The sequence below is a fragment of the Malurus melanocephalus genome, unplaced genomic scaffold (assembly GCF_030028575.1).
Source record: "Malurus melanocephalus ecotype Western Australia unplaced genomic scaffold, MMel_1.1 scaffold_66, whole genome shotgun sequence".
Lineage (NCBI taxonomy): Eukaryota > Metazoa > Chordata > Aves > Passeriformes > Maluridae > Malurus > Malurus melanocephalus.
The window spans coordinates 1,778,066-1,799,168 of NW_026623298.1; the positions used below are offsets into that span (position 1 = coordinate 1,778,066).

At 40.2% G+C, this 21,103-nt stretch overlaps 2 protein-coding genes across 6 annotated transcripts in view; both read left to right on the top strand.

The window, feature by feature from the left end:
- UCHL3 (ubiquitin C-terminal hydrolase L3) overlaps window positions 1-3,601 on the top strand; it is a 43,154-nt gene extending 39,553 nt beyond the window's left edge. The window contains exons 8-9 of the mRNA XM_057366487.1: window positions 2,036-2,094; window positions 3,374-3,601. Of these exons, the coding sequence (XP_057222470.1) occupies window positions 2,036-2,094; window positions 3,374-3,457 (143 nt within the window). The 3' untranslated portion in view covers window positions 3,458-3,601. The remainder of the gene's footprint in view (window positions 1-2,035; window positions 2,095-3,373) is intronic.
- Window positions 3,602-9,409: 5,808 nt separating this feature from the next.
- Window positions 9,410-21,103, top strand: part of LMO7 (LIM domain 7) — a 129,928-nt gene continuing 118,234 nt past the window's right edge. For 4 of the 5 annotated variants that reach the window (XM_057366482.1, XM_057366481.1, XM_057366484.1 and 1 more), the window contains exon 1: window positions 9,417-9,586. In XM_057366482.1, the coding sequence (XP_057222465.1) occupies window positions 9,518-9,586 (69 nt within the window). In that variant the 5' untranslated portion in view covers window positions 9,417-9,517. Of the gene's footprint in view, window positions 9,587-21,103 lie in introns of all 5 variants that reach the window. The other variant, XM_057366486.1, reaches the window with a different exon arrangement.

Consider the following 21,103-nt stretch of genomic DNA (forward strand, 5'->3'; position numbering starts at 1 on the left):
TTCAGAAATAGTAGCTATATTATTATGATACAGTTTAAACTCAAAATATGTAGTCAGGGTACTAAGAGGTATTACTGTTCTACAACTTCTTTGTAGTAGTCTGGTGATTTTTTCCTCTTCTTTTCATGTCAATAGACAGTTAACTGTACAACAGTAGTCTTTATTTTCTGAAATACAGCTATTTTTCCCCCTTCAGCTTGTGCAGCACTTAGTTTTGCTCAGATATTCTCTAATGACTCCAATCTTTAYGTTGCTGGGCAACTAGGTTTTGCTGCAGGCTCCTCAGAAAACCAGCAAGTAGATCAGCTTTTAAAAACTGCAAGTCACTGGTCTATCCTAACGTAGTTTTTATAGTATATATGGTTAAAATATTTTCATCTTTTGAAAATCAGCATGTAATTAAGCCATGCCCTTAAGAGGTGATAACTAATCAAAACATGGGGCATAAGCAGTATATAAAAAGTTCTTATGTTAAGTTGATCTTTTATATTTTATGATGCTGTGTGTCTGTCAGTGGACTAGATGAAAAAGGTAAGTATTGTAGACAGCAGAAGAAATATTTTATGACTCTAAATTTCAAGGCATAATGGATGGCTTGCTCTTCTTTTGGTTGTGTGCTGTTATGTCCACGATACATTTTCATTGTCCATTAATTTATGCTGCTTAAAAAGCAGACCACACACTATGATGATTGTGTTTACCTGYAGGTATGATGCAAGAGAAAACCCATTTGAATTTTTTCTTAAAATAAAAAACAAATTAGAAAAAGAAGGGGCATTTTGCTCTGCTATAGAGTGGAATGCCAACAGTACCATTTCTTTTGTTCTTAAAATAACCTCTCTGTACAAAAAAAAAAAAAAAAAAAAAAAAAAAAAAAAAAGGAAAATGGAAGAAGGTTTTTCAGTTGATTCACTGGCTTCAGACAGTGTGGGCAGCATGTGGGCTTTGGCATGCAGAAAATGCTAAGGAAGCACATGGATATTAAATGTTTATGATGTTTTTGCCATAGAAAATATGTTATTTATAGGCATAAGAAATTAAAATGTTATTCTGCCAATATGGACATTAAAAAAAGCCCAAAAATTGAGGTAAACTTAGCTTGCAACAGTGAAGGGCATTCAGTTCTGTTTCCCTGGCATTTTCTGAGGGTTTTGCTTGTATCTTCAGCCACCGTAGCTACAGTAATGAACAATGTCTTGTTCATGTAAATCCAAAAGTTTTCTAGCATCGAATCTATTTTTAGTTATGTATTTTGGAGGTATTGTCAATTTTGATGGCAACTTTGGGGAGGAAGAAGTCTTTTACAGGGAAGATAGGTCCAAAAGTGATTTTGGCCTAGCAAATAGTTAGGATACCCTGACATAGGTTTTCATACTGTTAACTCTTTGCAAGTAACCTGAAGCATATTTATATGAATGAAATTATTTTTAAATGCTGAGAATGATAATATTATTAGGGTAAGAAGGTAAGAAAAAAATACTTAYAGCATCCCTTTTTAAATGCTGTGAAAGTACATAATACTTAGAGCTATTGGATTTGTTTGATAATTTATTTTAAATGACAGAARCATTTTCAGTGATGCCAGACTCTTCAGACTGATGGGTTTGTTACTCTGTTCTGATGTGGAGTCCCTGATCATGGCTGTCAAACACCACAGACATAAACCGTTCTGTATGCGTTAATCCATTAAGCGTAATTTTTCTCCTCTACTTGAAAAACTGAGGTACTACACCAGCACTAAAACAGCAGCAACTTACAGCCCTGAAATCAGTTCTCAAATATTAAAAAATACTTCATTGTTTTGATTAGGTCTTTTATAAAAGTAAAAGATTGCATAAAGTGATACTGATAGAAACAGCCATTAGTGGAGGAGAGACCAGGGAACAACTAGCTAGCTGCATGTGTGACTTTTACGAAAAATGAGATAACATTTTTGAGGTGAAGTACAAAAATCTGTTCAAATAGTTTTAACTGCAAAAATGAAGCTTTTTTTTTTTATAAATGTGTTGTTCAATCCCACTTTGTCTTTCAACAGATGGGCGCAAGCCATTTCCAATAAACCATGGGGAAACCAGTGACGATTCTTTTTTAGAGGTAGGGATAGAGAACCTTCTTGAATGGTGTTATACAAAATCCTTGTTGTATTTCCACAAAATTTATTAAACAGATATATGAAAATACCTATACAAGTCTAGCTGTATTTATGGTTGCATGAGGAATASATGGGATGTGGAAAGTGGGATGGTGAGAGAAGATAAGGTTTACTCAGTTTTGTAAAGAGATATTTTGGAACACTTCTTTTATGGCACTGGATGACATAGAGTATCGTAACATAAGAAATCCCAGAAGGGTTGACTATAACATAAGATCAGACTGACTTGTCTTCTGTGTTTACATTTTCATATTCCACTGCTGTGTTTAAATAGCACATCTAACAAGAAGTTATTAGATTGAAAACTTAAAATTTTTTATTCTCTTACCTTTGGTTTAGTTATAGTTGATGGTATCGTACCAGACCAGAAATTGATTTCCTTTGTGACCCTTGCTAATAATCATTCTTCTCCACTTTCTCAGCTTCTTTTGAATGTTTCTTTGTGTCATGAGCTGAGAAATTAATTGGGAAGGGATACACTGAGTTGGGAGGATAAACTGCCATCCCCACAGAATGATTTGAAGTTGAAGTTGGGATGCATACATTTGACTTTTATGATATCCAGACTGGATTAGCATTACAAAAGGAAGAAATCAAAGAAACTAAAACAAACAAAACCCAAAATGATTTTATGGTTCAGAAGCATAGACTAATGTCTGTTAAGTTTGCAAACAATTTGTGCTTGCGTGGACAGGGGAAGAAAGCAGATAAAGCTTTCCTTATTTCATATGTGGCTTTTTCCTTCATTACTGATAACATGTGTTCTCCAGATTGCACCCTAAAGCTAGATGAAGGAATTACTTAAAATCTTTCAGTTACCCCACCCATCTTAGATTCATTTTGAAACAAAGGAAAAAAATCCGAATGCAGCAGTACTAGTTAGGGAAAACTTCAGAGATGCATTTAGAAAGTCAGACAAGCAACACATCTGCTGCCCAAAGTAATATTCAGTCACAAAAATCATCATTGCTAAGGTCCTGCATAAAACTTTTGCTCTTTTAGGCTGCCCATATGAGCACTGTAAGTAATTTTGAACAGTGGTAACTCACATCGGAAGTACAGTTTATGTAGATTGGTCGCACTGTTTAGGAAGCCTTTATGGAAAAGTCAAGTTTGAGCATAGTTTGGAAAAAGTATGTCATCATATTTGTTTGGGTTTTTTGTAATTAGTATGATTTACATTGTTTTTAATTTTGTATTTTTTGTACTATTTTTCCCTAGGATGCAATAGAAGTCTGCAAGAAATTCATGGAACGTGACCCAGAAGAATTAAGATTTAATGCAATTGCACTGTCTGCAGCTTAAAAGCCTTTTCCAGTGAGGCTACTCTATTGCAATGTATTGTAAGAATAAAACTGTTGCCATATGTTAATAGTACAAATTTTGATACTTCCCTAACACGTTGACTAATTGTAGCATACGTGAAATAAACTTTTCATTTGTCCTTGCTATATTTTGCTGCTTGTTCCTACARCAACTTTGGGTATTTCTATACAGGCATGCATTTTGTGCAAGATTTCTATGTGATGGGTTTTTTCCCTTCCACCCCCTTAAAAGTTTTGAGAATTACTGTCTGTGATATTTTCTTGTAATAATGATGAGCCACTTCAGAGCAGGATTATCATTTGTATCATGCACAGGTAGCATTCTGAGTGGAATATGCGGTATGATAATGGGTGAAAACTTAGAATATGAGGCTATCTCCATCTTTTATTTATAATGGTGCAAGAGTATTATAAGAACTTCTTCAGGTGACTCAAATGACAAAGACRTTTTTTCAGTGCATTATTTATAAATAAATATATGGAAGGAAAAGGCAGAAAAAGGACTATTCTTACTGTTGGTGAGCACTAACATCTAAAAATTACCTTMATGTTTACATTTTGAATAAAACTTCACTTTGTTTCTCAAGTCTAATAATGTTAATAAATTGTCAAGAAACTTTAGTTAAACCAATATTTGTTATTTGTATATGTGGAAAAACAATGTGGATTTTTGTTTCCAGAAAAGGCACACTAACTAGTTCAAATGGTAAGACTGTCGAAGGCACACACAGGTGAATACAACTATGTGAAGTACCTCACCTAACTGAAATAAATGATAGAAAAATKATCATTGTTGTAAAGAAGTTTTGTTTAACAACAGAAACAGACTGTAGATTTCAAGGTAGGCATGATGGTCATATACTTTTCTCCCCTGTAAGAATATCTATATTAAGTTTGTTTGTTTTAAGTTTTAAGTTAAGGTGGCATTACTGAGTGGTATGTGATACCCTTACCCTGTGCCATCCCTCCCACTCCACCCACTGCTCTTAAGGTAGTGTTGACCAATTTCCATTAGTAACATTGTGGTTGTTTTGSTTTGGGTTGGGGTTTTTTGGCTAAGCAGTCTTAACACTTTAGGATTCTTGTGAAGGTTTGTTTGGGTTAATATGAATATTTTCAGAAAAATATTCCTTATTCATTCCTTTGAAGTAGAATAATTTAGGTTTGCTTCCAATCAAATACACTGCCAGAGGAAACTGRACCCTCTGTGTCCCAGAGGGTGCTTTCATTCTCTATCAATTGTCATTGCAGGGAAAATAAATGGGGTTATACCAGAAGCAGTTTGGCAGACTTTCCTTCTTTATAGAAAAGAAAGAGGTCTGGGATCCTGTCTTATCACTTACGAACATCTCTTGTGCTCTAAAGAAAAASTTGGAGTCTCTGTCTAAAACATGTCACCTGGAGAGTCCAGTAACAACAACAGTCTGTTTTCTATAAGTCAGCTGGTTGGAAAACCGAGGGAGAAGAAATTACACTTATGACCTTCTATTTTTGAAGCTTTTACTTTTTCACCGCAGTAAAATGCAGTATCATTAAGGCTTTCTTTATGTTGCCATGCTCATTAGTAACACCCTGAAACTTGCTTCTAAATAAAAATAAGRGGCTTTAATATCCAAGCCAGCTCTGTTGTCTTCTTGATAGTACCAGAAAAATGAAATAAAGCTTGTCACCATTGAAATGGGATATTGTGTATTTTAAGCTAATGGTGACTTGGGAGGATTGAATTTCAAGTAAGCTATAGTTAATATACATATTGCCCTTTTAGGATAGGGAGGAGGGTGAGGAAACAAGTGCAGCTCAAAGCTGTTAAATGGGCTACATCATGTGTCTATTTTAGAGAAATGGTCTCACCATATATGCTCTTCAATGTTCAGAAGATTTCAGTGTGTTGAAGTAATAAACKGATGGCCTCTGACTGCAAAATCCCTTCAGAACTGGAGCTCCTTGTTGAGTACAAGAACTGACCAGACAAATGCAGGACAAAGGMTAATCAGGTTAGAATAGTAAATTTTGAGTCGGATTTTCTGTGGTCATGTTGAAAAATGCATCTTGATTCTTAAGTAAAAGCTTATRAATAAGAGTTCTTMRTATTTTGGCAATATTGTAGTTTCGYTTAGYATCTTCTACATAGTCTTCAACTGTGTTCTGCAGGGTAAGGTTTCCCACTGCTTCATCTTCGGTGTTAATTTTTTGTTTATTAATATGTTAGATGGTACACTTTAGTGAACACTGCTTTGAGATGCCAAAGGAAGAGCAATGCACCAGTTTTTATGCTGAACTGTATCTGCTTACTGYGTGGTCCCTTGCTGTAAATTGTGAAAGGCTGCACTGCAGAAATACCACCTCACCTGACATGTACAATTTAAAGAGCCTTCCAGAGTTCGTGACACCACACTTTGGCACAGGCTTTGGTGACCATCTTGAGGGGCACAGGAAATAAAGGGATCAAAAGGCTGCTGGAATAGCTTGACACAACCTGTATAACATGGAGAGAAGTGAGGTATGAACAGTTGGCTGACTTGTAAAATCAAGCAAGATCCCGATTAGAAGCTGATAAGCCCTGAAGATTCCATGGTGCTTTTGGCTCTGTGATGGCTGCATCACCACCTGAGCTATACAATCTGCTTATTAGTTCAAGCTCTGTGGGAAAATAACACTATTTTCTAACTTGTGCAGCCCTGCCAAAAGCCTCRTGAACTTTGTGTGGAGGAGCATGGCTTGGCCACGGGCATGTGGTGCCAGGAAATCCCTCTTCAGCTTCTGCAGTCAGGGCTGGCTGTACGTATCTTCTTAAGGAAATAGTGTGTATGGGACTGAAGAGATGATGCATCCTCTGCACTTAAAATTAATAATTTTAGCTGAGTGGAGCTGGTGTGCTATTAAGCACTCAGGATTGTTCAAGCTCTTTTAAGTATATTGKTGCAAGTTTTCTCACGTTATTTACAGGCATTTTGTTAAACCATAAGAAWTTAATAACCACTACAGTGCCCTTCCAATAATGGATGCATGATTCAGTTAGGGGAAGAAAAAAGTTGTTTTCTGACATTGAAATGTATGTTTTGGAAAATAAGGACACTTAACAACCCACATTTACAAAATAAATGTCATTTTTTCCTTGAAGGAAGAAGCCTGCCTTGGTAGAAAATATTATTGTGTCAAATATTTTAGGAACTCTCCTTGAAAAGAATATGACGTAAACTTTTGCTTTATTTAAGAGCACACACTTTGAAAGGGTTTATTTTTGTCAAGTAGAACAGTATTACATTTGCTACTTTTGACAGCAACAATTAGCAGTCATATCTGGTATATGTTATCTTCCTCTGATCAAGAACTGGTGACTTACATTGTTAGTACAAAGGAATAATAAACTATTTTGGTTGCTCAGACTTACATAGATAATTTAGCTGTGACAGTTGATTTAAAATTCACTTTGAGAATGAGATTTACATGTTGAAACTTCTTTTTACTTCATGAATAACTTCGACTTGAAAGTTGCAATCCGTGCAGTCTACTTAAATACTTAATCAAATTACATGATTACTCAAATTACTTGAATTACTTGATCTAAAACATTAAACACTTCMTTTGTAAGAAAAGTGATTTGATTTGTCACGTGAAATAAAGCAACCAGAAATAAATGAGAAATGTGAATTTTTTTTAAACATGACCTTTTTTGAAGCCTGTTTTCTAGAATTCCTAGTTACCTTTTCCTACTTAGGGACAAGCATTGTATTTTTAGATTAGGTGGAAGACCTTAAAAATTGGAAAAAGGCTGCTGTAGTTCTCCAGAAAAATGTTTGGTAACCTCAGGTAATGCAAACTGATGTCAGCCAGCWGCAGCAGCTGATACATGCTTTATTTAGACATTTTTAACCTTTGTAATCATGGCTGTTAAATAGTGAGATGAGAGGGTTGTTTTCTGAAGTTCAGGCTTCCCTGAGAAGCTTTCCCCCAAGAAAAATGCAGATCCTTCGTGTGTATTTGGTCTTGTGGCTRATCTGGCTTGGAGCAGGAAAAGAAGAGTAGGAAAAAACCTTCAAAATTACAGCTTTGAATATCATACTGTTCCTTGCTGGCTCGATAGCATGTCTATGCATTTATAGCTTTAATAAATGTCAAACATCGCCTGTGGATCTCATTTCAGCCAGAGTCACTGTGTTTTTCTTCCTGTGTGTAACACCAGCAACCCTGAATTCCATATACTGCAGAAACTGATGGCTAATAGCATCTTGGTTTGTCTAMAATTCTTCTTCCCTATTCTAAGCAAGTTTTTTATAGAGCCGAAATAAGATGTGTTCCCAAGTAAACATCTCAGGAGAAGCGAATTTGTGTGTAGTACAAATTTTAAGTTTTCTTTTCTTGTAGTCCTTCAAAAATGACATATGTTCTGCCATGGGCTATAAAAGCAAAAGATATGTGCAGCAATTCAGTTTTACTTACAGAGAAGAAGGAGAACAAAAAAAATACTAGAAAAAGTTCAAGTAGGAAAATATCATAGAATCATGAATGTTGAAAAAGACCTCTAAGCTCAACTGTTAAATTAGCATTGCCATAGTCACTACTAACCCGTGTCCCCAAGTAGCACATCCACACATTTTGAATACTTCCAGGGATGGCAATTCCCCTATATCCCTGGGCAGCTTGTGGCAATGCCTGACTGTGCTTGCATTGAAGAAATTTTTCCTTATATCCAGTCCAAACCTCCCATGGTGCATCTTGAGACCATTTCCCCTTGTCCTGTTGTTTGTTACCTGGGAGAAGAGACTGAGCTCTACCTCACCACAGCCTCCTTTCAGGTAGTTTTAGAGAGCTTAGATACAATGTCAAAATGAAATCTAGTACTCTAAAAATCCCAAACAAACCAAAGCCAAAACTCAACAAGATAATGCTACGGATTGGTATTAGAGAAAATGGCTCTTCCCGATATTTGACTTCCCTGCTTAGCACTGCTTCACCCCTGTACTGGAAAGAAGGATTTCACAGTGTTCAGTCAGCACACCAAGTGCATCCTGCCTCCCGTGCTTCGGGGGATGAAGGTGGACGACCCTTTGCTGCAGCACAGCATGATCCCAACCTGCCGCACTTTAGTGGTCATCGCAGTGGACAGAGCTCAGCACAGCTCACCCCCAGGCGCAAGGCCAAGGCATACCGAGACCGGCCTTTAGCTCTGAGCCTGGGAGAGCGTGTGGRGTGGAGAAGCCGCAAAGAATCTGTTGCAATGTGCCGGGGACAGGGACACGACTGAAACGGAGCAATGGGCGCTAGCGTGGGCACTGTGAGCTGAACCAGAGATGATGCCAACGGGGCTGGGGAGGGAAGCATGGAATCCATGTGGCACCATCTCAGCCTGGCCACCTCCGCTTCGGTCACTTTGTGCGAAAAGCGCTCAAAACAAAGTGTGGATCTCTCAYGTCTCCCGAAGCTGTGGAAAAGGCTCCTAACTTCGTCCCCAAACGGGACAACGCTGCAGAGGAGCGTGGAGCCGCTTTCCCGGGATCGCGGCGCTGCCGGTGGTTGGCCGGGGAAGCCCCACCGGTGCGGAGGTGAGGGAGGCGGCCCGGGCTCCCGGGGCTCCCGCGGCCCCGCCGGAGGGAGGCGGCGGCGCTGGGCAGTCCCGGCCGGGCGGGGCGGCAGGTGGCGGGAGCCGGGGCGGCGGGGCCGGCCCTGAAAGGTGCGATTGTCCCCAGCTATTCCTGGTATGCGCCGAGGCGGGAGACGCCGGGGGCGGCCTCACCGGCCGGGAGAGCGAGGGGCGCCGCGTCCCGGCGGGAGGGAGCCGCCACCGCCGCGGGGGTGCGGCCCCTCCCGGGCGACCGCCTGCCCCGGGGGTCCCGGCRCTGCCACACGGCCCGCGGCTCTGCGGATTCCTGCGGCCGCGGAGCGCCAGCGAGCTCCCGGGAGGGGGAGTTCCGCGGGGAGGAGGCGGAGGGGGAGGAGACGGCGCGGGGAGCGTTTAAAGGAGGCAGCTGAATGACAGCGGCCGCTCCCGCGCCCCCGCCCCGCCGAGCACCGGCCGCCCCCCGCTCGCTCGCTGCTGGCCATGGACGGGAGAGAGGACGCGGACTGCGATTTCCAGGCGGCGTTCGCCGAAGCCCGGCGATGGGTGGAGGTGAGGCGTCTCTCGGTCCTGCTGGGTGCCGGCCCCCCGTTATCCCCCGGTCCGTGCCCGAGGCCGGGGTCCCGTCGCGGCCCCGCACGGTGAGCGCGCTCCCGCGGGACTGCCCCGCCGACCGGCAGCGGCTCCAGGGACGCGGCCCCAAACTTTGCTTCTTTGTCGGCAGCTGCGGACTGCTATTTTTAGAAAGTATCGTGGCAACTTGCAGCGATCTGTCGGTGCAGTATCGCCACCGCCCCCTCCTCGCARTCCAAATTAAAGGCTGGCTTGGTTGCCCTCCTGTCATTAAGGCTTATAATTTCTTGCCATCTTGTAAATTACTTCTGTAGCGCTTGCTCCGAGACAGCCTGAATTAAAGGMACTCCTTCCTGTCTCGAAAGAGTTCAGGACAGAGAGCAGCCTGAAATTAACACTCATTTTCTTCTCTCCTATTTTTAAACATGATTGTCTGACTGCACACAGCGCTTGACGTAAATATCCGTGTTTCTGTATCGTTCCCCCGAGTCACACCGCTGCGGTACGTGCTGAAGCGTGGGGAGGGAGGTTGCTCCTGGGTGTACCTGAGTGTGACCAGGGCAGCATCTGTTGAGTGAGCGAGGCTGATGCCGAGCAAGCTGGGAAATATTAGGAATACTGAATAGCCTCCCTTAGAGTCGTTGTGCGCTTTTAAAGAGGAGCTTTAAAGTGCTGGTTTAAATGTACTTTAACATATTTAGCTTATTTCTTTGTGTTTGTTCACTTAGGATGAAACTTAATTTGTCAGAACCACTATCGCAGTAACTTTGGAAGGASAAAATATTTTAAAAAAGGATGTTTGTTACTTTTTACCCCTCATCTTTATAAGCTTGTCAAGACCTGAGTTCAGGTTTCTTTGTTTCCTCTGTAAAACAATGACAYCTAGTGCTTAAAATCTGTTGAGAATGTTGAACTGAGAGCACCAAAAGCAAGGGTATCGCAAATGACCTTTCCAAGTGTCAGTTTTGTGTCCTCTGTGAATGTAAGTAATTAAAGCAGTCCTGGCTTCCCCATGTGTCAATTTTGTGAGAGCTAGCTGTGAGTTAAGTAATTAAAGCATTCCTCTCTCATGTATACCTTTCTTGCATTGCTTTCTTTAAATTGGCAAAGCTTACTTTAAATAGCTTCATTAAGGTGATGTAATGTTGTATTTGAAAATCCTATTTTAAGGGTTTGGGAATTTGTTTTAATTATTATTAAATTTTGTATGATGCTGGTTGGTCATACCATTTCTACAAAAGGTTTTGTGTCTTTGCCTGCCAGTAGCACATGGGAGCACTAGCAAAGTGATGTGTGAGTGTGAAGTGTACATAGAGGAGAAAATCATATGCTCAACTTCCCCCCTTCCCAATGTAGTTTGTGTGGCTATCCTTTGATATGTGAAAGCTGTTCTCATTTTAAAGTAACTTTTAAACTTACCCCTTGGAGAAACACTTTATTGTAAAGTGAGCAACTTGCAAACCTTAAGGTATTGATAAACAGGATGTTAGGGATTCCATATGTTAAAGGAAAATGTAAATATTTATTTCCCTAAGAAATGAGGTTTGCATTTCAGAAGAACCGTTGTGTTTCTCTACTCTTTACATCCAGATGGATTAAAAGGCCAGGACTAACTATTTCCGTTGTTGTATGGAAGAATAATGGTATTTTTAGGGTAATGAGACATGTCGCAAGGTTTTATGAATCTTGGTGAAACAAAGTGATGTATACATGATTGAGAATGGAACTTGGTAAGTCGTAATGATTAAACAATTAGATTTGAAGATGAGGCAGATTTCCAAATATTTATGAACTTGAACTTCTGATGTTTTGGTAAGGTTTTGTGTACCAGCTTCTCCCTAACATTAGAGGAAGATGAAAGGATACAGGCACTAGCTACTATATATTTAAAAGAACAAGCCAAAATGTATTTGTAAACTGTTACTCTTTCTGTTTGCTAATGAAAGCTGTGTTAACATATTTCTGTATTTCAGTTGAGGACTCTTTGGACTCTGAGACTTAAAAAACCTCCAGCCTTGAAGCTTTTTAGTAACGGGAATGAGCAGCTGTATTTGTTAAATCKCAAGCGGTGTAAAAAATACCGCAAAACAATTTAAAAAAAAATCACCCCTATGTTTTTGAAGTTCTGGGTGAGAGAAAACTGTGTTCTGGTCAGGTTTCTCCTCTGCCTGTTCCCACCCGAATTCTCCATGCTGTAGGGGTGCYACTGGCTCATGGGAGCTCAAACAATTGTTCTTAATTCTTATGCTACAGGAAAACCCCTAAACCAAGTAGACCCCATTGTCACCCACCCACCCAAACCTGCAAATGACCCAAACCCAAAAAAAACGAAGAATTTGATTAAGAATAATAACAACCAAAGAATTGCATCTGATATATGGTATTACTTAAAGAAAGACTTTGTTCTTTATTTCAGGTTCATGTTGAGGCACAGTTTATGATAATGCAGACAAAGGCAGGTCTGTAGTCTTCACAGTGCAAAGATCTCTAAAAGTATAGTCCCCAACCTCTTGTGTTTCATGTGTTGGGAATTGGGAGGGGATGTTTCTTGTCTCAGTTAGACTAGCTGGAGTTGCTGGGGCACAGGCCGTTGAGGATGTCTGCTTCTTTGGGGGAAAGAATGGTCATTTTCTGCGCAAAACTCAAGCACTTCTCAGGCAAAACTCAAGTGCTTCTAGAGAACCCAGTCCTGGTTGTTAGCTTCTTGCATCTGAGACTTTTGATGCCTTCTGAGCTCTGCCTGGAGCAGCTGGTGCTGGTCAAACTCACGTGAAGCCCAACCTTCACTTGGCACCTCAGCTGGGCAGATGAGAATGAAACACTGGAGTACCGCAACTTGGGTATGGTTTATCAAAGAAGAAAAGACCAAGGAGAGACCTCATCATGGTCTACAACTTTCTCATGAGGGGAAATGGAGGTCAGGCACTGATTTCTCTCTAGTGACCAGTGATGGGGCCCCAGAGAATAGCATGACTTTGTGTCAGGAGGGTTTAGGCTGGATATCAAGGAAAGGTTCTTGACCCAAAGGTGGTTCAACACTAGAACAAGCTCCCCAGGGAGGTGGTCACAGCACCAGCCTGACAGAGTTCAGGAAGTGTTGGGACAATACTCTCAGGCACATGGTGTGACTCTTGAGGCTGTCCTGTGCAGGGTCAGGAGCTGGACTCAATCCTRGTGGGTCACTTCCCGCTCAGGATTTTCTCTCCTTCTATGAAAGGTAGCGCTGTGCTTGCCAAAGCTAGAAATAGCTGGGTTAAAATAGTTTTACTGTGTTCTGTTCCATATTATAACTTAAGTGAGCCAAATGCTGTTCCTCCAAACCAAAGCATTMTTCCCCCAGCTATTAAATATCCCAGACTGCCGAGTCTGTTTTCCTGCCTCAAGATGTGGGAGGGCAGTCTGCCTCTCAATTTCTGCAGTCCACCATGAAGTTCACCCTTGTGAATGAGGGGGAGACACAGTCACTCTCCCCCAGCACGTGCTTCACTGTTTTAGGAGTGGTGCCCCTTGAAGCATTCAAGAGGAAAGAAGTGTGTGCCGTTTTCTTGTAAAGTGTCTCAGCTTTTGATTCCTCTTCTGTGTTTTAAATGAATTCTAATCTTCTGGTAAATGTCTATGGTTTGAAATTGTTTGCTAAAGCAACTTGAAACCTGACCCACAAAGTCTGTAAATCTTTAGTTAAAGTGCCTTGAGGCAAATAATGCTTGAATTTTTTTTCCCCTGAAGTAGTCAAATGCACAGATCCAGTCTGCGGGAGGGTGGCCAGTGAGCGTGTGCCTGAATGAATTGTTGGAGTGAAGCACCAAAGCTGGAGGAAAGCATGTGGAGCAATTTCAACAAATCCACTGAAGTGAAAAGTGGGTATTTGGCCAAGTAACTATTAATATTGCAAATTATTGCAGCTCTTCTTGTGAGCTGAATTTCTTTCTGTAATAAATCCTATGGAGCTGTAGTTCTGAGAGCTACTAATTTAATCTGAGATCTTTGTTGAKAGTGTCAGTCTCAGAGTCAGAATCAGGACCCTGGAATTCTGGAATTGCTCCTCATTCAGGGACACTGTAGCAGAAGTCCTTCCTGGTGCTAACACTGCCCAGTGATGATGGGCAGTGGTGTTTCACCCTGAGGATTTCTACAGCAAGATAAGGTTTTTAGTATTTTTGATAGTGTTGGCAGAGGAAAACCCAGCTTATCGGGATGGCAACTAAAAATATCTCTGCTGCTCATGTCTGTCATGACCATTAAATGGGTAGGGAAATTGCCTAATTATTTTGAATGCTGTTGTGTATTGACAGTTGCATGCATTATTGCATTAGAGTAATCTTGGAAAATTATTTGGGGCCTTTTTTTTTTTTTTTTTTTTTTTTTTTTTTTTTTTTTTTTTTTTTTTTTTCCAGGAAAAAAAACAAATTTGTGTATACATGCATGCACCCCCTGCCCCTACCCTCTCAAACCTACTCAGAAGATTGAAAAAGCAGATTTGCAAAGTAACTTGGTAGAAAGAGTCTGCTTGAGGATAAAACTTGAGAACCAAGACAACTTATTGAAATCTTTTGGTTTGGACCAACAGTGCAGCAATCAAATCCAGGGAATGGTCTCTGACATGTGGTCACCAAATGTTTCTTTTTTTTGAAGCTGTTCAAAGTTTGCATTTCTACTGTATATTTTTATGGCTTCTGCAAATGCAGAAAGGATCTAGCAGTGATGTTTTCCCTGCATTTGCATAGAGATCTTACCTCAGTGATTATTTTGTCTTGCTTCTCCCCAAGCATTAATCTAATGCATACAGTCTGATATGGGAAGAATAACTGTAGAGATAGAAGACTAATTTCACTGTTCAAATCCTCTTCTTGTAGGTACCTTTATTTAAGTTGAACTAATCAGTATGAAAAAAAAAATTCTTAGTTCTGGGTAATGTATTCTTGGAGAGTCTGTAGAGAGTCAGTCAATATCCTGAATAGTGACAGAATTAAAGATGTGTCATTGAAAAGGGAAAATCTATATGTTCTGTTCCCTAAACCATGTTTAATACTGGGTAATTCTGTCAAGTCATAAAACCTGGGTGGGCTGGTTTCTGGAGAACTTCTTACAGCACAGCTGCCAAAGTCTTGGCTCACGTTTACATAAGGGATGTATTTAACCCTGCTTTAGGTGGATGCATCAATATTTTGTTACTGTATGTATATTCTTGGCAATGAGTATTTAATGGAATAAATCTAAGTGTATCCAGTTATATACAAATATTATTTGATGTATAAATATGCATGTAGTAGAGTAAATACTGTGGCAATTAAAACCTAGAAATAATGTTTTCTCCATTGCCTGCAGACTGTGGAAGTGCTGTGGTAAAATGTTGTATAATGGGGCTGGCAACAATGTGTTAGAGGGAGGGGGTGACAGTAATACTGTTTGATCTGGCTGGACATTATTCTCTGTTACTCTATGGCCCCTTTCTTCCACACCTCAGGAAAGTTATCTGTGATATATTTGAGAGAAGAATGGGACTAATTTTTGCTTGAGAGTAAAATCTTACTTCTTGGTTTCTGCGAGGTGGGTTTATATATTTTCAAGTCTATATTTGGAAATTGTCAGGGATAATCAAAAGTCTGTCTTCACACAGTCCTGTGTGATGGGCATGCATAGCTTTGAGCTGAGTTCACAATGCCATTTCCTTTATGAAGTTTCTCTTTGTTGTTTTAATATTTTACATGAAAGCAGCATCTGTAGGCACTTTGAGAGAGAATTGACTTGTTGACTATAGAAGTGGGTATGTCTTCTATACTGGGGAAATGCATTGCAGCTTGAGGGAAACTGCAGACAATTCTAACTGGGCTTTTGTTTTCTTCCGTTCTGTATTTTGTGGTTAGCAGCTAGAGTTAGTTGTGGCATTATTTTTGTTCTTTTTCTCTTGTCTTTTTGTTTGTGTGTTTTTTGAACTGTGTCCCGATCCTTTCTGCAGTTTTGTGCGGTCATGCATTTTTTCCTGCCCACAGTTTAGGGAGAAGGTGAGATGATAATGATTTCCGTGTTGAGCGTGCTTTGCCCCTTCCTCCCCCATTACTGTGTATTCACTTTTAGCACCTTTTCTTCGTCAGGTGCTTTTTTTTTGCCCAATTTTTTTTAGTTTCTAATGAGCACTTGTGTACAATATGTTAGACAGTGACCTTGTTGAGCTTTGGAAAACACTTGGGTTTTATTGTGTTGTAAGAACCAGATATGTTCCAGCTGTTTCTTGTACCTACCACTCCTCCACTTTAAAGTTCCTTTAACCACTACTGCAGGACGTTTTTTAAAAACAAAACAAACCCCAACCTTTTCTGCTTAACAAGACTAATATAACTCTTAACTATCATTTTCTAAACAGGCTTTCCAGCTACAGCAGTTTAATGAAAAACAGCATGTGCTTCTCAGACTCAGTACACTAGAAATGCTTCTGCTGATCTAAGGTGTGCTTGACACACCTCACTTATTATCCAAATTACCTTGAGAGGAGTGTTTTGGTTTTGCTGTTTTTCACGTTTCTGAATACTGTCAATCGAAGTGAAAATCTAACTTTAAAGGAATGTAGTGAATAAGCTGCTTTAAAATAGATTCTGTGGTTCTTCATGCTGTGAGCTTCTGCAAGATGTTGTAAATTTAGCRTTTATTATTAGTGCAAAATTTTTATTTTTCCATTGAAAAGAAAGATGTATGGATCGGACTCATGGCATGCTAATTTCCAAGTGGATACTTAGCTCTAAAATGTGTTGAGTAGAGAAACCTTATTTCAGCAGTGGTACAAAACTTCTGGGATTATCTTAGAAGGGCATGAAGATTGTAAGACTTGCTCTTACAATCTTACAAGATTTTTTCTGCCAGTGTTGGCACATGTTGTGCAAATGTTGGCACATTTTTTTTGTAGCAGCTCATGTGAAAGTTCTCAGTTTTGTTTCTGAATGTAGTTCAGCTTTCAGTTGTTACTATTAGAAAAGAACACAGTATACTAACTTCGGGAAGTAGTTGTTGCTGTGTTGGCCAAAAAAGTCAAAATGGTTGTAATGTATCACAGTTTTGAAGGAGTTAGCTCGGCTGAGATCAGTTCAGCTAGCACAAACAGTGAAATCTGTTGTTTGGGCCAAGCTATCCTCCTACAGTAGATCCCACGACAATGTGGTTTTGTGTTAGTGCTGAGATGTTATCCCTGCAAAGTGTCATTGAAACTCCTGTGCTTGGCCTGTGCTTCCCCTTGCTTCCTTTAACTGTGTTTGTCTGATGCTCTCATGAGTTGGCTCARGGGGAAATCAGCCTGTTTTGTGGTATTTGCTCCTTGCTTGGCTCCCAACAGGCAAAATGGGCAGGGGCACTCCAGCCAGGGAAGAGGTGATGTTGGTGGAGGTGGCCTTCTGACAGCAGCTCTGTTGGGTTGAGATGGCTGGTGGGATGAGGAGAGGCAGACTACCGAACTCAGATAAGCCTTCTCTTTCCCTGAAGGTCTCTCAAGTCACCTGCTTCGCTCATTGTCCTGTTCCTTACATGAATTGGGATTTGTTTGCTAGGTGCCCGGGGTCGCGGTATAAGATAGACACCTGGGTTAGGGAGGCTGGTTTCTAGCCACAAGTAATTTCTTCAGGTTGAATTTCATAAGGATTATAGATACAGTTGGAGCTGTTTTAAATAGAAACTCTACCAGGAGTTTCTGAGCGAAAGCATTTAGAAGTTTTTGATATGCTCATAGACTGACTTCTACTATGGAGGAAGCAGTGCTTGTGTCTCACTGAAGCTCTGTTGGTTGGGAGATGGTCCTTCAGTGGTATTGGGATRTCTCCCAATTGGTCCAGCAGTTGTGCAGTCATCATCATCTTCACAGGGGCAATCCAATCCCAGAACCAATCTCCAGTACTATTTGTAAATTCTTTCCTGGAASTGCTTTATTGACTCTGCTATTTGATATTCATTTATTACTTTTTTTTCTTCAGAAAGGAATGGAAATGTCCAGCTTGTATAGTTTGATCTGAGATTTTCTGTTTGGTCAAATGACCATGTCAGCTAATAAATCAAGATGTGATAAAGAGCAGAAGCAAGTGTGGGATGTTTGTTCTGTTTACTTTAAGAAAGTGAATGAAAAAACAGCCAGTACACCATGGGTCTTCAAGGTGCCTTTTGGGCAGCTGATGTCAGAATTTGGAGATGCTGGAAGTGGTAGATGGGTGCACAGTGTCAAGTTTTCCTGTCAGTGGTAACCACAGTCATTACAGTACTGTGTGAGTTGCTGATGCCTCCAAAATATGACATAAGTATCCTATTTCTGTTAGTGGCTGTTTGACATGGAAGGAAGCAGAATCTTAGACTTGATGATCTTAAAAATMTTTTCCAACCTTAATGGTTCTGTGAAGCCAGATGTCATAGTGGTTGTGGAGGAAGAAAAATAAAGATCCAGGTTTGACACTACAGCATTGGAGGAGTTTTACAGCATTACCTGTTGCACTGCCTTGAAATGCTTCTTTGGAAACTAAGATTCAATGAACCAGGGGACAAAGGCATTACTGCATTTTTGCTCTAGGAAAAATCTTTTCTTCCTTGTGTCACCATGCTCTGTTTGCCTAAACAGTGCCATTGCCAAAGTGTAYCTTTCTTGATGCACCTGAAAATGTCTGGCCCTGTTTAATTTAGGATTACGTTTGGTTGCAGGTTCTTTTGCAAGTATAAGGAGTTGTAACAAAGTGACATTGACTGTCTTAACTAACTACAGGTGTCTCACCTTTGTGTATATGTATTTTTCGTGGGGGGAGGGAGTTTGGTGTTTTTTGTTGGTTTTTCTTTTTTTTTTAATGTCAGGTGGGCATTCTCATTGTGAGTTCTCAGTATTCAATAAAAATGTTGCTTGTAGTTGATTTTATTCAGACTGAATGGAAATGGAGTAAGGATGAAGGCATGAGCTCCAGGTACAGATGGATATCTTTCACAGACATTTGCCTGATGCTGTGGAGGCAAAAAAAAATCCCTGATATAATAAACATCAACTTGATGATTATTCAAGAGGGTATTGCTTCACAGCTACAAGTCTTACATGTGGATGAATTTTTCAAAGACAAATCCCCATTAAAATGCACAGACTGGGTTGCTCACTAATGACCTAGCTTTCATGTGTCTGATAAAATCCCAAAGTCCTCTGTGACTTTGGGGTAGGTCTGGCAAAGTCATCTCAGACTCCAGGAAGGTCTGCATGTCAKGTGTCAGAGGACAGGGTTGGGAGCTGTGCACTCTGAAGAAATGACAGAGAAGAGAGGCTTGAAAAGAGACCGGGAGAAATGTGCACTTCAAGTTGTTTGTAAATAACAACCTTTTCCTTCATGAATTTCTTACCTTGTAAGTATTTAAATTGTGACATTTCATAGAATGTGCCAACTTTTAAATCTGGGTTGTTTTGGGGTTTTTTTTTTTTGCATTTGTTTTGCATTTAGTCATTTAAAAGATGGGGGAATGCAGTCTCAGGCTGTTCTAAATTTCTAAGTGTGTTACTATACTTACTTTAATTTTTTCACTTACATATTTTAGAATTAGTGTCTCAGCTGCTTTGCTTACTGTAGGACATGGAAGCCTATTCTTAGACCTGACTGATAAATGCTTATATGTTCATGCTTACAGTTCTTTTTTTGTTTCTTCCCTTTCTTACCTCCACAGCTAAGAATTTCTAGAATTGTTGTTTATTTTCTTTATGTGGCAACTAAAATCCTGTGTCATTTTCCTGTGGAATCCTTGATCTTTCCTTGTGAAAACTCTCTTCCTTTGGAAATGATAGTAAAAAGGTGTATGTTCTTTCCCTAACCATATTTAGATATACCATAGTTTAGAAGGCTAACACTATTGCATCTTGTCTGGTTCTCAGTATTATGGTTGATTTTGTCAAACACAAAATACTTAACATGCACATTTCAGCAACAAGATTTGGTCTTGCAAGACCCATGTTGCCTGCTCATGGTAATGAAGCAGAAGGCTGRTGCAGTGGCTCCCAGCATCTGGGCAGATGTGGCCGGGAAGCTTTCACTAATTTGGTTTCCTGTGTCTGGGGCATTGATGGGTCAGATGCGATCCACATTTCCACATTGATAATTTTCTCTTCCCTCTGTGATCAGTAGATGGAGGAGGATGTCTCTGGTGGTAGAAGACATCTCTGTCACGCTACATTTCTGACATGGGGGAATGAAATGTGGAAATGGTAGCAGTGTCTCTCAGCTGTTTTTAAAGTTGTGCCAGGCTTCCTCACCTCCCTTTTATTTTTTTTGTTGTTTCATTAGAGTGTCATCCCTAACCCAGATGCGGTGTGGCTGTAGCTTGGCCACATCTTACCTTTATTTTTGCACTGTTGTGGAGTATGGGAAGGGGTGAACCTTGTGCACTTTTCAGCTGAACATGCATTGCTCCTGCAGGGAGGATGTGAAGATAAAATCTGGATCTCCAGGTTTTTTCTCATCTCAACCTCAAGTGTTTCTACACTCAAGTAAAGAGGTGTATGTGTCTTTTTCTTTCTTCCTGGAGGCAGGGGCACTTTTCTGGTGGAGGTGAATATGAAGTACACCAATTCAACCATTTTTTTAATCTGTCAATGTATATAATATTGCTTAGGCTGTATGTAGTGGTTTTAATTTTGACCGAGATGCAGATTATGACTTCTCAGTGCTTTGACTTTGTCTGCCTACCAGGTATAGGCTGGGAACTGGAAGCAGCATGGYTGCTGTCACATTGAAGTCCATGTGAGCCAGTATAGGTCTAGCAAGAATACCCACAGCATTATGCAATATAAATATCCTTTGAGATTAGGTTGYTATGCATTCATTGCAGCCAGACATAGCTCATTGTTTTCTTCATCTAAAGAGCCTGGTTCTTGCTCACTTTTTTTTTATGTTTTGTAAGAGAAGATTTGAAGTATGAAACTTGSTTCATTGTAACTWGTTTCATCKGTCAGGAAGACCTGTTTACCAGAGTAGTATTACATGGGTGCCTCAACTGTTGTAAAAATATAATGGCTGTTCAGGTTTTCAAGGGCTTTATAGTCTTAGTTATAGAATGCAGCATCCTTATCACGGGAAGTGTCTGTTGGAGAAGGTATTCTTGAGAAAGCTGCTTTAAATCCTCTCATGTTTAGAGATTTCATATGCCCTTTTCTTTCCTTTATTAGATGTTAATGCCGTATTATAAGAATTAAAGTCCYTGTGTAAATGTTAGTATTATATATCCCCTCTTGTTACTTTTAAAGTAGTTTTAATCCCGGGATTTGGCAGGGAAATAGGTAACATAAGGGACATGCAGATAAAAATCCATCCTAAGCTTGGGACCGGTCTGACTGTGGTATACTGAGGATCTTCGTATGCAGTAAGGAAGACTTTAGGGATTGAATGTTAGCAGAACACCAACAATCAAGCACTGAACATGGCTGCACATTACACGTGTGGTGGTGTCATGTGCATCCGTAGTTAGTAAGAGAAGACAAAACTTAGTAAGAGAAGTTTTGGTCATCTTCTC